Here is a 14334-nt window from a genome sequence, read left to right on the forward strand (position 1 = left end):
TATGCATCATTGGTCTGGATTAGTAGACTCTCTCGTGGAAGTCAGGAGGACCTTATTGAGACTACAACGCACTGTGGCCATCTGTTGCACCGCAGCTTTTCCGACTACTTCAGCCGCGGCATTAGATACTCTAATTAGTCTACCACCACTTGATGCTTTTATCCAAGGAGAGGCCTTGAAGGCCATCTGCAGGCTGAAACACAATGGAAACTGGTGCGGCCCCTGTCCGGCATTAGACATCAGAGAAGGCATGGACTTCGATCCCACGATTCTCTCTAGGCCCCTCGACTCCATGCCATCAAGAGTCCTACTTGAAAAGAGAGAGTGTGGTGATGCCAGAGGCTCAATTCTGGCAAACTCTGAAAATGAGCCCGGCAACCCCTGTCTCCGCATTTTCACGGATGGCTCCAGGCTACATGGAATCCAGTGGGACAAAACTGCACTTTTCTCTTGAAATGCATGCATCTGTGTTTCAGGCGGAGGTGTATGCTGTTCAAGAAGCAATGAACTTTGTTGTGGAAAATCGATGGAGAGGCAGATATATATGTGTTTGCAGCGACAGCCAAGCTGCGCTCATGACCTTAGATAGCCCTCCAACCACTTCAAGGGTAGTTGACTCTGACTCTTTAGCTAGGATGGGCTCTGAGGTCAACTTCTTTGGCCCGGAGCCCATTTTGCCACTCTCTTCTGCAGCCATCAAGGCCACGATTAGCAAATGGGTTACCACAAGCGAGCTTGGCAAGCTGAGAGAGGCTGCAGATGTACTAAACTGATGTTACCTGTCATGTCCGACCGACTGTCGCAAAACCTCATGTCATTAATGGCAGGCCACTCTCTGTGGGCGAAGCACATGGAAAAGGTAGGCATCAGGAGACAGTGTACTTTGCCCTCCCTTGTGTAGAGGAAGATGAGACGGCAGACCACTTTCTGTGCGTCTGCCCCTTCTTCGCTCGAATCAGGTTTGAGGTCTTTGGCACTGATGTGTTAAGAAACAACCACATTGGCTCTTTGGCACCACAAGATTTGCTCAAATTTCTTCGGATTTCGAGTAGATTTAAAGAAAGTTAAAGGGAACCCGAGTGCAGTACAATGGACTTAATGTTAACTTGACATAACGATGTCTTAATGAGAAAGATTTTCATTTCCATAAAAAAATTTATTCAATCCTAAGCCTATCTAATATAAAAGAAGTAGACGACATTTGAAGAAAATATTTATTCTCTTTTATAAATAAATAAATAAATAATTAAATAAATAAATACGAAATCTAAAATAATTATAATTCATACAGAAAGTCGACTATTCAGGTGTTAACACCCATCCAAACTTAAGCCGGTATGCTAAAATTGATGCGCTTTCTCCTTCCGTAGGGCTTGTCGTTTAGGTCTTGGTCACCATTGGCGCTACGTCCGAACAGACCGAAGAATGGACGTGGGGAAGTAGTCCTGTTTATAATGATGCAATTGACATCCCTTTCATCATTCGGCGTACCAGTGCGGGTTTCGGTTATGGTTCTTGTATAAGTATTCTCTCCTTTGTCGGAATTATCTATCTTATTCAAGTGATTCTGTTTTACATTGAGGTTGTTGGGTCTGTGTTTCTTACGATTAAGCGTTTCGCTATTATCTCCGCGTTTATTGGATTGTGGGCGACGTTTTGTATTCTTGTTGCCTGAACCGCGACGCTTGATAGTCGAAGTGTTGGGACGTTTCGAAGAACGATTCGCGTTAGGCCTTTTCGAAGGCTTCTTTGAAGGTTTCCTCGAAGTCTTTTGTGTTGGCTTCCGCGAGGGCTTCGGTTTGGGTTTGGGTTTGGGTTTGGATGTGGGCTTCTCAATTGGTTTCTGATCGTCGCTGTCAAAGTCATCATCCTCATTATGACTAATTACATAGTCATCATTATTGCCATTATATGGCGAAGGACTATTATCCTCCCCAGTTGACCAAATAGCAAAGGTACTCACTGGATTAATTTCCTCCTCAAACAATACGTCATCATAATCATCTGCTTCGTCCTCCAATCCTTCACTACTATCTTCATTATCGTTTTCAACCGGTCGCAATTCAAAAACGGCATGAGTTTGTGAATTAACCTTGGGCGGCATATTGCCTTGTACAATGACGATGCCATTATCGCCAGTAGATGATTGAGCCACAGATGATTGAGCGCCAGTTTCGTGTGTGATTTGTGCGACCACTGGTAAACTTAGTACAGCCTCATCTTCTTCGCTCTCGTCATCTTCATCTTCATCAACATTATACTCCGCCATACCCTGTTTTTTATTGTTGCCGTTATGGTTATCGCTTAGCAATCCTCCCACACCAATGGGCTGTTCGTCTTTCCCATCATCCTCTTCATCAATGGATATAGCGGTGTCAATACCCGTGGGCGCTGTGTAGGAATCTGTCTTAGTTTCATCGTTCGCAGCTGCTTGGTAGGAACGTTTACGTCTACGTGACTCCACGCACTGCCGACGACCACCATTTAATTGACGTCCCTCAATGTAGAAGCGCTTAACTTCGATCTCATTGCCATCTTCATCGATTTCGGTGAATGTTTCAGCTGAAAATATGGAGAAAAGAAGAATTAGAAATTGGATTAATCATACGTAAAAATACTTGTTTGCGTTTTGAATTGCAATTATTTTTTTTAATAATTAAATTTCTGAGCCGTTTCCATTGATTTCGGTGGACGTTACAGCTGAAGGTAAGAAAGACAAAAGGAAGAAGTGGGATGTTATTTATAACTATTTTTTGGAGGGATTTTAAATGTTTTAACCATAAGAAATTCCAGTTATTACTGTTCGCGTGTCTTCTACAAACTTAAATTGAAAAATTCCTCAACTAAAATTGAATCGAATGAAAGCAATGGTCAGCACAAGACTGTAGTGCTGGTGAAGATGATTATGGAAATTTAATCGATGCGTGTCGTGGCAGGTCTTCTAGATATTCCAAAACTCGAATGGGGTCAATCGATTAACTTGACCTAAACGGTACGTTTTGCCGGCAAAGTAAAAAAATGGTTACGGTATTGTTGCCAAGTGAAATGATTTTGAGCTTTAGAGCAGAATGAAAATATTTTAAATATAAAGGGTTTTCCAATAACAGGTGCTACAGGTGAATGGATTGCGCTATCGAGAAAGGATTAAAGATTTTTTATGGCTGGAATTGGATGGTATTGAGCTGGCCAACGTTTATTTTCAACAAGTCGGCGCTACGTGCCACACAAGCAACGAAGCCATTGATCTTTTACGGGAAATGTTTCCGGACCGTATTTTCTCTCGAAGAGGTGATCACAATTGGCCACCAAGATCTTGAGATTTTCTTTGGGGCCACGTGAAAAAGAAGGTCTACACCAACAGCCCAGGGTCGATTCAAGACCTCAAAGGTGGAATTCGTGAAGCTATCGAGGATATAGGGCAGCCACTTTGCAATTCGGTTATGGAAAATTTCTTGAAAAGGATATTGTCCTGTAAGAGTTGTCGTGATGGTGATTTGCCTGATGTTATTTTCCACTATTAACTTTGGTATAAAATGCTTGCATGCCTTGACCAATTGAACTCCTATTTTAATTTCTCATCGCAAATGTACAAAAATATTATACAAAAAATACAAAAACAGAAAATCAAAATTTTATTTCTTTATAAAATAGTTAAACTAAGTTTTCTACGGCAGGCCGCCGTAGTCGAATGGGTTGGTGCGTGATTACCATTCGGAATTCACAGAGAGGTCGTTGGTTCGAATCTCGGTGAAAGCAAAATTAATAAAAACATTTTTCTAATAGCGGTCGCCCCTCGGCAGGCAATGGCAAACCTCCGAGTGTATTTCTGTCATGAAAAAGCTCCTCATAAAAATATCTGCCGTTCGGAGTCGGCTTGAAACTGTAGGTCCCTCCATTTGTGGAACAACATCAAGACGCACACCACAAATAGGGGGAGGAGCTCGGCCAAACACCTAACAGAAGTGTACGCGCCAATTATTTATTTATTTTTTTTAAGTTTTCTCTTTTTATTTAATTTCTCTATAAAAACTCGTGAAATATTTTCAAATGGTGTTGCCAACTAGCTAAAAAATTCAAAATAGTAAAATATGGGAGTTCAGTAAGGCAGATTTTGGTATCGAACAAAAACCGTTTGGCAAAGCTTTAAAACACACATATTTTCGGATAGAGTTGCCATAACTTAAAAACATTATGAAAAAAATATGTAGAGTACTTTAGTCCAGAATTTAATGAAGGCACTTCATGGCTCTCCAGTTCAGTTCAGTTCTTCAGTTTTTTTAACAAGTTTTTTGACTATTTTTTTCCAACTCTTCAGTTTTATCGTTGAAGCGCAAATTACAGAGTAAGACGGTGGTGGCGCAAAATTAATCATCCAATTTTGTTTTTGAATGTTTGTTTGTTTTACTGAAATAAAAATAATAATAATTTTGAGTTACGGGAATCTTTATTTTGACCTTTACGTGCTCCACTGCTTGTCAGTTTGTATACTAGAGCTGTCTAGTTCACAAGTGTCCAATTTGATTGACGCCTTGATGATTGACGCCATTTGCAAAAATTATAAATCTTCCCATTGGGTGATTAATTTTGCGCCACCTTGTACATGTAGCGCTCAACATCTTCCACTTCTCCCTTAGCATTGCTCAAACAAAATTAAAGATCCTCCTCTTTCCGAATATGCCCATGGCCCAGTGTTTTTTTGCCTTCTCCTTCAGTTCTATTAAATTCCTCATTCCTCCTTAATTGCTTTTAAATGTTATCACAAAGAACGAATTTGATTTCTTCGTCCAAGTATGCCCCCTCTCTGGGCAACCATTTTAACCTAACCTAATCTGCCGCTCACTGAATTGATGGGAGATGGTCATAATAAATTAACGGCTTAGACCTTTTCTAATAGATCCTTGGTCAGACTTCTCTGGTTAGCTGGCAATCTAAGTAGGTCTCTCCTTTTGTGAAACAACATCAAGACGCAAGCCACAAATAGGAGGTGGACTCCGCCAAATGTGTATATGTAATGTAAGTCGGCCTTGTAATGAGGCCTTAGTCTTGCTAGCTTCTGCATAGCGAAGTATCAAAGGAATCCACACAAAGTTCCAGATATTTCTGGCATGTTGACTTTCACAATATTCTACCAGCGATTTAACGATAGTAGACAAGTCTAGCTGAGACACGAATGAAATTGTCTACCATAAATAATGGGATTGTTACCTCTTTCTAATAAATTCTTCTTACACTGTCAGAAGTTAAGCTTTCCTCATTTTATTTCATTGTTAAAAAGATTTTTGTATTTGGACCACCCAGTGAGGTTGCATCGTCTCGAAATTTAAATTATTTGCTGACTGGATCGTCAGTAAGTTGGTTTCGTAGTTACTAAACTATGCAATGCTCAGCTCGGGGGGAAAAATGTCATGTCATGCATTCGTCATGTGAAAGAAATGCGCAGCACCTAGGGAAAAATATCATCAAAAACCAAAAAGCAACTTCTGCTTGCTTTTTAAAACACTAAAATTTTGTTTTTTGGGCAGAAGTCTTTGCGATCGTTCAGGTATGCAAAATACTCAGGCAATGTGGGAACGGGGAAGATATTAAAATTGTTTTCCAATATTCAAGCCGCGATCAAGGCTGAGACGACGCCATAGGGCAGATCCAAACTAGTCAACTCATTTAAGAAGGATACCAGGTTGGTTGTGCAGGTAACATTTTTATGATTTGGGTTCCAGGGCAAAGGCACATGGAGTGAAATGAAATTGCTGATTAGCTTGCTGTGAAGGTGGTCGACTGACCATCGGCATCGCTCTGACTGTTGTTAAATGGAAATTGCACAACTTATTTCTCATGAAAACGCAGAAGCGACAAGCTCCATTTCTACATGTGCTATTTCGAGAACCCTTTGGCCTCCAGTACAATAGATGCAGGACTCAGAAAGTCCTGGCGACTCCACACCATTCAATTTCCAAACTCGTAGCAGTTTTTATTAGTCATTGGAATATCGGCACACACGTGGAAAAGCTAGGTTCATAATTTAATAATTATAGGGACCTTTCAGAGAAGGATACTTTTGCGGACTTTCTCTGTAAATGCCCGGGTTTGGCATCTAGACGATTACCGTCACTGGGTGCTGCTTTCTTCGACAACCTGTGACGGTTTGCCGACCTAAATACCATCAATCTTCTTCAATATATCAACAGCTCTAGCTGGTTGAAGATATCTGCTTGTTGGAAGTCTCGTAATGGTATCAAAAACGGCGCTTTAGCGCTACTTGGTGAGTGCCACAGTGGTACTTCAACCATTTCACCTAGCTATGCATACACCCTTTATGGATATTTAGCCGAGCTCCTCTTCAATTTGTATGGTGAGTCTTGATGTTGTTCCACAAATGGAGGGATCTACAGTTTCAAGCCGACTCCGAACGACAGATATTTTTTTACGAGGAGCCTTTTCATGGCAGAAATACACTCGGAGGATTGCCATTGCCTAGGGGCGACCGCTATTAGAAAAACTTTTTCTTCATTTTGGTGTTTCACCGAGATGCGAACCTACATTCACGTAGTCACGCACCAACCCTTTCAGCTCCTGCGGCTGCCCTACCTACCTACACCAAAATTTAATGGACTGCGTGCCCTTTTTTTTTAATTCCGATTAAAATGTTTCCAACAACAATGTTCCCAATTGGCATTCGCAACGAACATAAAAAGAATCAAATATTCACTAAAATAGTATTTGAAATTTGTGAGTTAAACACTTTAAGGTTTATCAGAACTTCTTGTTTGTGAAAATAAGTAGGATTTGTTTTCTATAAAAATATGTAGCCTTTGATTGAAATATTCTTGTATATAAAGGGGCATATTTTTGAAAATATATGTACAACTTAATTTGAAGTACTGTAAATATTATCTGATATTTTGTGTCGTCATATCTTTTTTTTTTTTGTTAGGATTTTGGTTTCCTTACTGATCAACGGTAGGATTGTGATTTCTTTCCTACAGGATTTTGGTTTCTCTAATCAACATTTGTGCACCTCCATTACCTAAGTTTTGTGCTGCCTTGGAAAATAATCCTTGGTTCAACAATGATCTTGAAAATCTAAATTGCTATCCGGAATCAGTGATCACCTCATATTTAATTAAAACTACGCATGAATTTTGGTCAGTTAGATTCTTTACCGATTTGTAGGGAATACGAAAAATATATAATTTTTCACATATCTATCGCACACCTCAATATAATATTCCACAGAAGGAAGCGATTCCGAGTTCGACAATTGTGATCGCTTGGTGGCCTAAAAATCCCATTCCCATTTTAGCTGACTGCCTGTGGAGCTGTAAAGCATTTTCTCGAATCCTCCTAAAGACTTGCGCCGTTGCCTTCAAGCACCTTCCGACTGGTGATCTAAAACACTATTTTGAAGGAAATAAATGCTTTTTTCAAAAAATCTTTTTCAATATTCCGCTTTTTAAAAGGTTTTTTTCTATTTTTTTTTTTTTTGTTGTAAATTTTATAAGTCCATCTCTCTTATTAATTGACACATTATTCCTGATTTCTAAATCCTTTTGGAACAAAAAATTTCTATATACTTTTTTTTTGTTTGTGTTTTTGGTAATAAAACCGTGTTTGCATTTAAATATAAATAGGCACCTACATTTCACCAAAACCACTGCCAGGCAGACAATAAAAAATAAAACACAGCACAGATTCTGCCTCATCTTCGTTCGCGTCACAAACAGGTCGAACTAAAAATTTAAACTAAGCGAAATAAACTTAAAGACCCTACTTAAATAAACTCGCATAGACCAACAGAAGAAACTTGGGGAAAAAAGAAATATTAATATTCAGCATAAAATCATCTTCATAGCATTTCACTGATCTCTGCTTTTGTCAATTTGTCACAGCAACGTTACTTGGCTTTGATTTGTTGGTAGCCACAAAAGTGTTGCTTGAAAATCGCAATATTTTAAACTCATTAATTATTCATAGAATGATGTTGAAAAATGTATTTCTTACTAACTTAAAACATATCTCTACTAAGGCATCATATTTATGCTGAATTTCTCCAGCAGCTTTCTTTAACTCTTCTCATCAATGGACCCATAACCAGTTTGCCAGTTTGCCAGTTTTTGGGTCAATGAATTTACTTATGATTGATAGTCCAAATTCTATGCGGCTCAGGGCAGCAACAAAATGATTGAGTTTTGTTTATTAAGAAGACTCGCGTGAATAGGAAGGAACATGAAATATAAGAATTTAAATTAAGTATCATTAATAAAAAAAGCTTAGTGTGCTCACTTTTCACTATCGATAGTAAAAACATCTTTCAGCTTCCAGTTAATGCTTGCAGATGCTTCGCTATGCTCGTGCATTACCCATATTTATTTGCACCTCGAGGCTAACTGTTCAGATGGATAGCTTTCGCCGAATTTTTTATTCATCTCGTTCCTCATTCGATGTTGATTTAAATTTTAATAGAAATACCTGTTAAATAAATCAGATTTGCTTGATGTATAATGAAATAGAAATCAGTTAACATAAAATTTCGCAGCATACAGTTACGGTCAACTAATTAACAACGCAGTAGTATTGGCGCTCATTTTAATAACTTAAAAAAACCATAAATTCCCGCTGCTCATATTATTGGCCAACTCTCTTTGTAAACGTATTTGACACTTACACATTACAATAAAATTTTACGAGTGTGACTATACCAAAAGTAATAAAAATCACAACAGAATTTTTGGTCTATAGATCTGGTTTTTTTCCCATACATATTTAAAGTTGCTGTTTTTGAACTACCTTGTATACAGAAAAATTTAGTAAAATTCGATTAAACAATATCTTTTGGAGGAAAGTTAAGGTACCTAATTGTTTTTTGGGTCGCGGAATTCATTCTTTGTGTTTATGTTTACCTAAAATCTACGATAGGCGGCGCTATCATGTAATTTGTGCGATAGTTATATATGTACAAAAGTGGCACAAAATTAATCACCCTGTCGATTTAACACCTGTAAACCAGACAGCTGCAGTATACAAAATGAAAAGCAATGGAGCGCGTAAAGGTCAAAATCTTGATTTTCCATCACTCGAAACCATTTTTTTTAATAAAAACATTATTCAAATATAAAATTGGATGATCTTGTACAGGGTGGGCCATATAGCGTTTGCCTTTTGAACCACCTATTTTTTTGAGAATGGTAACACAAATGACATGTCAAATGTGTTCATAATTCACTTAAAGGTTTGACATTTACGAAATGGGACGCTATACGCTTGAACAAAATTGGGAAATATTAAAAACCTATTTCCAAAGTGGTGAGTCTTCTATCTTCTACTCAAACTGTGAGAAATTTAAAAAAAAGATTTGCCAACAAGACAGTCAATTTGTTAATCGTTTTCGTGAAAGTGGATCGTTAATGGATAAAACAACACGTGAACGTGCTCCTACAGTGCGTACATCCGAAAACATTGCTGCTGTAGCCGAAAATGTGCGTCAACATCCAACAACCTCAACTCGTCATCGTTCTCAAGAATTGAACATTTGACGCTCTTTGAGGAGAATTTTGCATAAAGGCCTCGGTATGAAGGCTTACAAAGTTCAATTGGTGCAAGAACTGAAGCCTAATGACCATCCAATGCGTTTTCGGTTCGCTCAATGGGCAGAAAATCGTTTGACCGAAGATGAGCATTTTCACCGAAAAATCATCTTTTCTGATGAAGCTCATTTTCACATCGGTGGCTACGTCAATAAGCAAAATTATCGGATTTGGGGCTCAGGAAATCCACATGTTACTGTAGAGAAACCAATGCATCCACAACGAGTCACTGTTTGGTGCGGTTTTTGGTCTGGCGGCATCATCGGGCCATTTTTTTCGAAAATGAGCGAGGAGCCGCGGTTACAGTAAATGGCGAGCGTTACCGTGACATGCTCAACGAGTTGTTTCCAAAAATTGAAGAGGATGACATGGACGACATTTGGTTTGTCACACTGCCAAAGTTACACTCGAACTTTTGGCTACCGTTTTTGAATTCCGATATCAATTGGCCGCCTCAGAGCTGTGATTTAAGCCCGTTGGACTATTTTTTGTGGGGAGCCGTTAAGGACAAAGGCTATGCGAACCATCCAGAGACGATTGATGCTTTAAAATACGAAATCGAAGTTGCCATTCATGAAATTGGAACCTAAACAATCGAAAATGTGCTTAAAAATTGGGTTGATCGAATGGCCTACTGTAAAGCCAGTCGTGGGAGTCATTTGAACGATATTATTTTTCTGTCATAAATGACAATGTTCAATCTTCAAAATAAAAAAAAAGTTTGAAAAAATATTAATTATATTAGTTTTTTTTTTTATAGCCGATTCAAAAAGCAAATTTTATATGGCCCACCCTATACATGAATATAATTGACGCTTACACTCTTTTTAGGTGTTTGAGCGAGCTTCTCCTGGTAATTCTCCTTAATTATGGCACTGTTAGTAGAACTACGTTTTCAGCAGCATTTTCAATCCAAATGGCACCACTGCTAAACCGACATTAAATTATCACTCCGAGGCATGTATTGGCTTCTTGACAATTACTTACAGATTTTCTGATCACCAATTGTGGCAAAGACGCCTCATCTAAAACTTATTTCCATTGAAACAACGCAACACTTGCCTGTAGGCTACTAATCACAGATTTCTCTTTTAAGGGCAATATCGCTATTCTTTCGGATAGCCAAGCTGCAATCCAGGCACTGGGTTCGGCTACAATAAACTCTATGGTGGTGGAATAAAGTAGTAAAATCATAAAGTTTCCTTAATCTGGGTCCCAGGACATCGGAATATTGAAGGTAACGAAAAAGCAGATGAACTGGCAAGAGGAGGATGTGCTATGAATAACGCTCTTCCACACCATTAGGTGCAGTCAAGAATGCAATTTCCCTAAAATACCTTCGAATCGCAGATTATAGACGGAGAGACCAGACGAAATGCAAAACCAGCAGGACGTTAAGGCCCACTTACAGCCTCAAGCAATCGACGACATTGATAAACATGAAACGACGGGACGCCTGGAGACTAACGGCAGTCATAACTAGCTTCTGGTCTATCGGAGAACAAGCCTCCAAAATGGGCATCCCTCACAACACATACTATCACAGTTGCAAACAACCGAAGAAAAAAGAAGTAATCTTCCATTTCCTCTGCGAATGCCCTGCCCTATGGAAGTACAGAATGTTAACCCTGGGCCAACCGCTGTTCGAGAATCTCGAGCAACTGTCTGGTTTAGACGTCAACAACCTAACAAAGTTCTTAAACCGCATAGGCTGGATATAGTCATGCTGTAAATAACCGTTAAACTGGAAGAATCACCACTTTAACCAACGCAACACTTATTTGGGAGGTAATTTTTCAATATTTCCAAAAGTTTTCGTATGCAGTACGATCCATTCGATATTGCGAAAGCACCACATAGCTGTTAGTGAGCCAACCCTTTACATCACCAAAAATCAAACCCAAAACATATGGAAATACAATTTATCGAGTGGAACTCATTCGATGAAATTCTTTTTCCTTCGAAGCTTTAAGGTCACAAGTCCTGAACATCCTGTTCATTTTTTTTTTCTTTTCCTCTCTCTGGTGATTCCTCATATTTCATTCCTTTATCTTGCTAATCAGGAAACCATATTTTCCGCCCACGTAAAGCTTTAATGTATACTCATTTATGTATGAACATATTTACTGTTTCCTTAGGAGATAAAGAACGAAATTCTTTCACTATCTCACCCACTAGCCACTCTCTCGCCCTCCGCCAAAGTCCAACCCAAAGTGAGCAAGAACAATTGCAGCAAAAACACCCGACAAAAGCGAGAAGCACAGAGCAGGGACGGCAGCCACGAGAGGTGCGTAAGTACTTATATATGAAGGAAATGTTGAATTGTTTGGAATCGACGACATCATTTCCATACGAAATCAGTCAAACGGTCAAATGTGTCTGCGGCAAACAACTTCAACGCCTCAAAGCAAATGATTTGATTGTGGTGCTGCCTTTGCCGGCTGCAGTTGGTTCTGCTCTTTGTGCTGATGGAAGATGGCTATGCGACCATTCGTGACTCTGCGTCGTGTGTCGCTGCTGTTACGTTTTCCGCGCTTGCCGCCTTCTGTTGTTTTTTCTTCTTGTTTTTTTTTTTTTTTTTATTTGACGACGCGGCGAGGCAAGATGAATGAATTTATTATAATGTTTTTGCTGTACGCATTGTTGTTGTTGTGTTAATTTTTATTGCGGTTGCGCGAATTGTTATTCAACACCAGCAACTTTGTCAACGTGCAGCAGCATTTCTCTACTGCCATTCGCCGCGCACTCCTGCCCCACTCTCCAACGTCTGTCGCCCACACTTTCAAAAGTCTGTCGCTTTTCTCTTCCATTTGCCACTTGTGAATTCCACTGCCAATCGATCTTTGATAACTTTTCTCGATAAACGGTTTGCTCACCTTTACCTCTCAGCCACCACTTCTCGCTTGCGCATTTCTTCTTCACCTACAATGGCTGGCACAGACATCCATCAGCCTGGCCATGGCTTCAGCGTCTTTAACGTCTTTGATTTTTGATTCTTTGTGGCTATTGGATGCGTTCGCGTGATCGCCACCGGGAAATTTATCGCCATTCATTAGAATGCAGCGGACAACATGTGGCTATTGTGGATGGAAAAGGGCTCGGTCTCGAGATTGGTAGATGCGCATTTATCCACATACTGATGGCCGAGCTATACTTGAATGTAGCCACATACATTTAACAAATACACACTCATATTTTTAATCGCACGCATAGAGAAGCCTCAGCATTAAAAACTCAGGCACGAGTGCTTATGTATGCGCAGATGTGTTGGAATGCTGGAATTTATGCATATTTTGACCTCAACGGTTCCAAAGGCATTCAGTTACTTAGAAGCGAGTGGAAAACAGAAAGCTTGCTTCTACTCAAGCTTGGAAAACTCCACGAAGGACGAAATGCTCAAGACTTTATTATGCAAAGCCTTAAACTCTAAGCCTTTAAGATTTGTTAAATTTATAATTTGGTTTCAGAAAACCCCGATAAACTGTTTACGAGGCTGTCAAAAATCCACTACCAATAGAAGCTGATGCTACCGCTCAAAATGACAGTTGGAGAAAACAAGTATTATAATTACTACGAAAAGCTGAAAAATGGTAAATAAATTTCATGTAAGCCACTGGACAGTGCAAAGTCTTAAAAAAATATAGGGAAAAGTTTCCCTAAAAAGAGAAGAAGTAGACGAAGAAAGGTCAGTGACTCAGCGAGCATCGCCATCTTGCGAACTTGGTGTCTAGCAGTGATGTTGTCGCTACTAAATAAATGGCTAAATAGTAAAGGTTTTGCAGTCTTTAACTTTCTTGGTGTTCAAGAAAGAATGAATTTTGTTGTGGAAAACAGTTGGAGAGGCAGATCTATATGCGTGACAGCAAAGCTGCGCTTATGGTCTTAGACAGCCCTCCAACCACTTTTAGGGTAGTTGAGTCCTATAATCCATACTGAACTATGTCGGTAGACATAATATCCTATTGCTAACATGGGTTCCGGCTCACGTGGGTATAATGGGTAACGATACTCTTTAGCTAGGATGAGCTCTGAGGCCAACTTATCCGCAGATCCTCCTGTCATTAAGCAGAATGGACTGTAGGCAGCTGGTCGGACTGATGTCGGGCCACTTTCTTTGGGCGAAGCACATGAAAAAGGTAGGCAACTCAGACAGTTCAGGAGGATAAGATGGCGGACCACTTTCTATGCGTCTACAGATCTCTATGCGTCTCGGATCTAATTCTTATCTCTGTTTATGAAGATGAGTTTCATGATCAACTTAAAGAGGCAAAGCATATTTTCGCAGTTGCTAACGGCCCTATTTTTCAACGGAATTCAAAGTTTTTGGAACCAAACGTGGTAAGCAGCATCTGAGAGCCAAATATTGGGAGCTTTTTTAAGAGCTTGAGATCTTGAAATAATGAATACAAAATAGAAATATTGTTGGAATGAATTTTTATTATAATCTGGTAAATAATTTGACAGTGTTTATTTTTTGAATAATTATTATATGGTCCATACGAACACACTAATTTTTGACTTCTTTTTCGATCAAATCCCAATAAAAAATCTAAATGAGCCCAATCAGCAAAAAAATGTGATCAGTTGGCTTCAATTCTTGTACGAGCTGCATTTTACAATATAGACACGCAAGCCAAGTTCCTTACGTAAAATTTTCCATGTTGTCGAAGGTCAAAGCAGACAAAGTGAGAACGACGGCGAATGGACATTTCAAAGTCTTCTTCAACACTACGTGTTATGAACTTCGTGAACA

General features: G+C 39.3%; 1 protein-coding gene across 1 annotated transcript; it reads right to left on the bottom strand.

Annotated features, from left to right (window-relative positions):
- Positions 1-1327: 1327 nt before the first annotated feature.
- On the bottom strand, positions 1328-12634 carry LOC128857434 (circumsporozoite protein). The gene is made up of 2 exons (XM_054093192.1): positions 12508-12634; positions 1328-2562 (listed from the first exon to the last, which is right to left on the bottom strand). The coding sequence occupies exons 1-2, from the start codon at positions 12632-12634 to the stop codon at positions 1328-1330; spliced, it is 1362 nt and encodes a 453-aa protein (XP_053949167.1).
- Positions 12635-14334: the final 1700 nt, after the last annotated feature.

Source organism: Anastrepha ludens, chromosome 3, assembly GCF_028408465.1.
Source record: "Anastrepha ludens isolate Willacy chromosome 3, idAnaLude1.1, whole genome shotgun sequence".
Taxonomy (NCBI): Eukaryota; Metazoa; Arthropoda; class Insecta; order Diptera; family Tephritidae; genus Anastrepha; species Anastrepha ludens.

Excerpts from the sequence above, each read along its gene's own strand:
- LOC128857434 (XM_054093192.1), bottom strand. The coding sequence starts at position 12,634 with ATGAATGGCGATAAATTTCCCGGTGGCGATCACGCGAACGCATCCAAT. Across the intron at positions 2,563-12,507 it reads GGATGTCTGTGCCAGCCATT|CTGAAACATTCACCGAAATC; the intron begins GTAGGTGAAGAA and ends CCATATTTTCAG.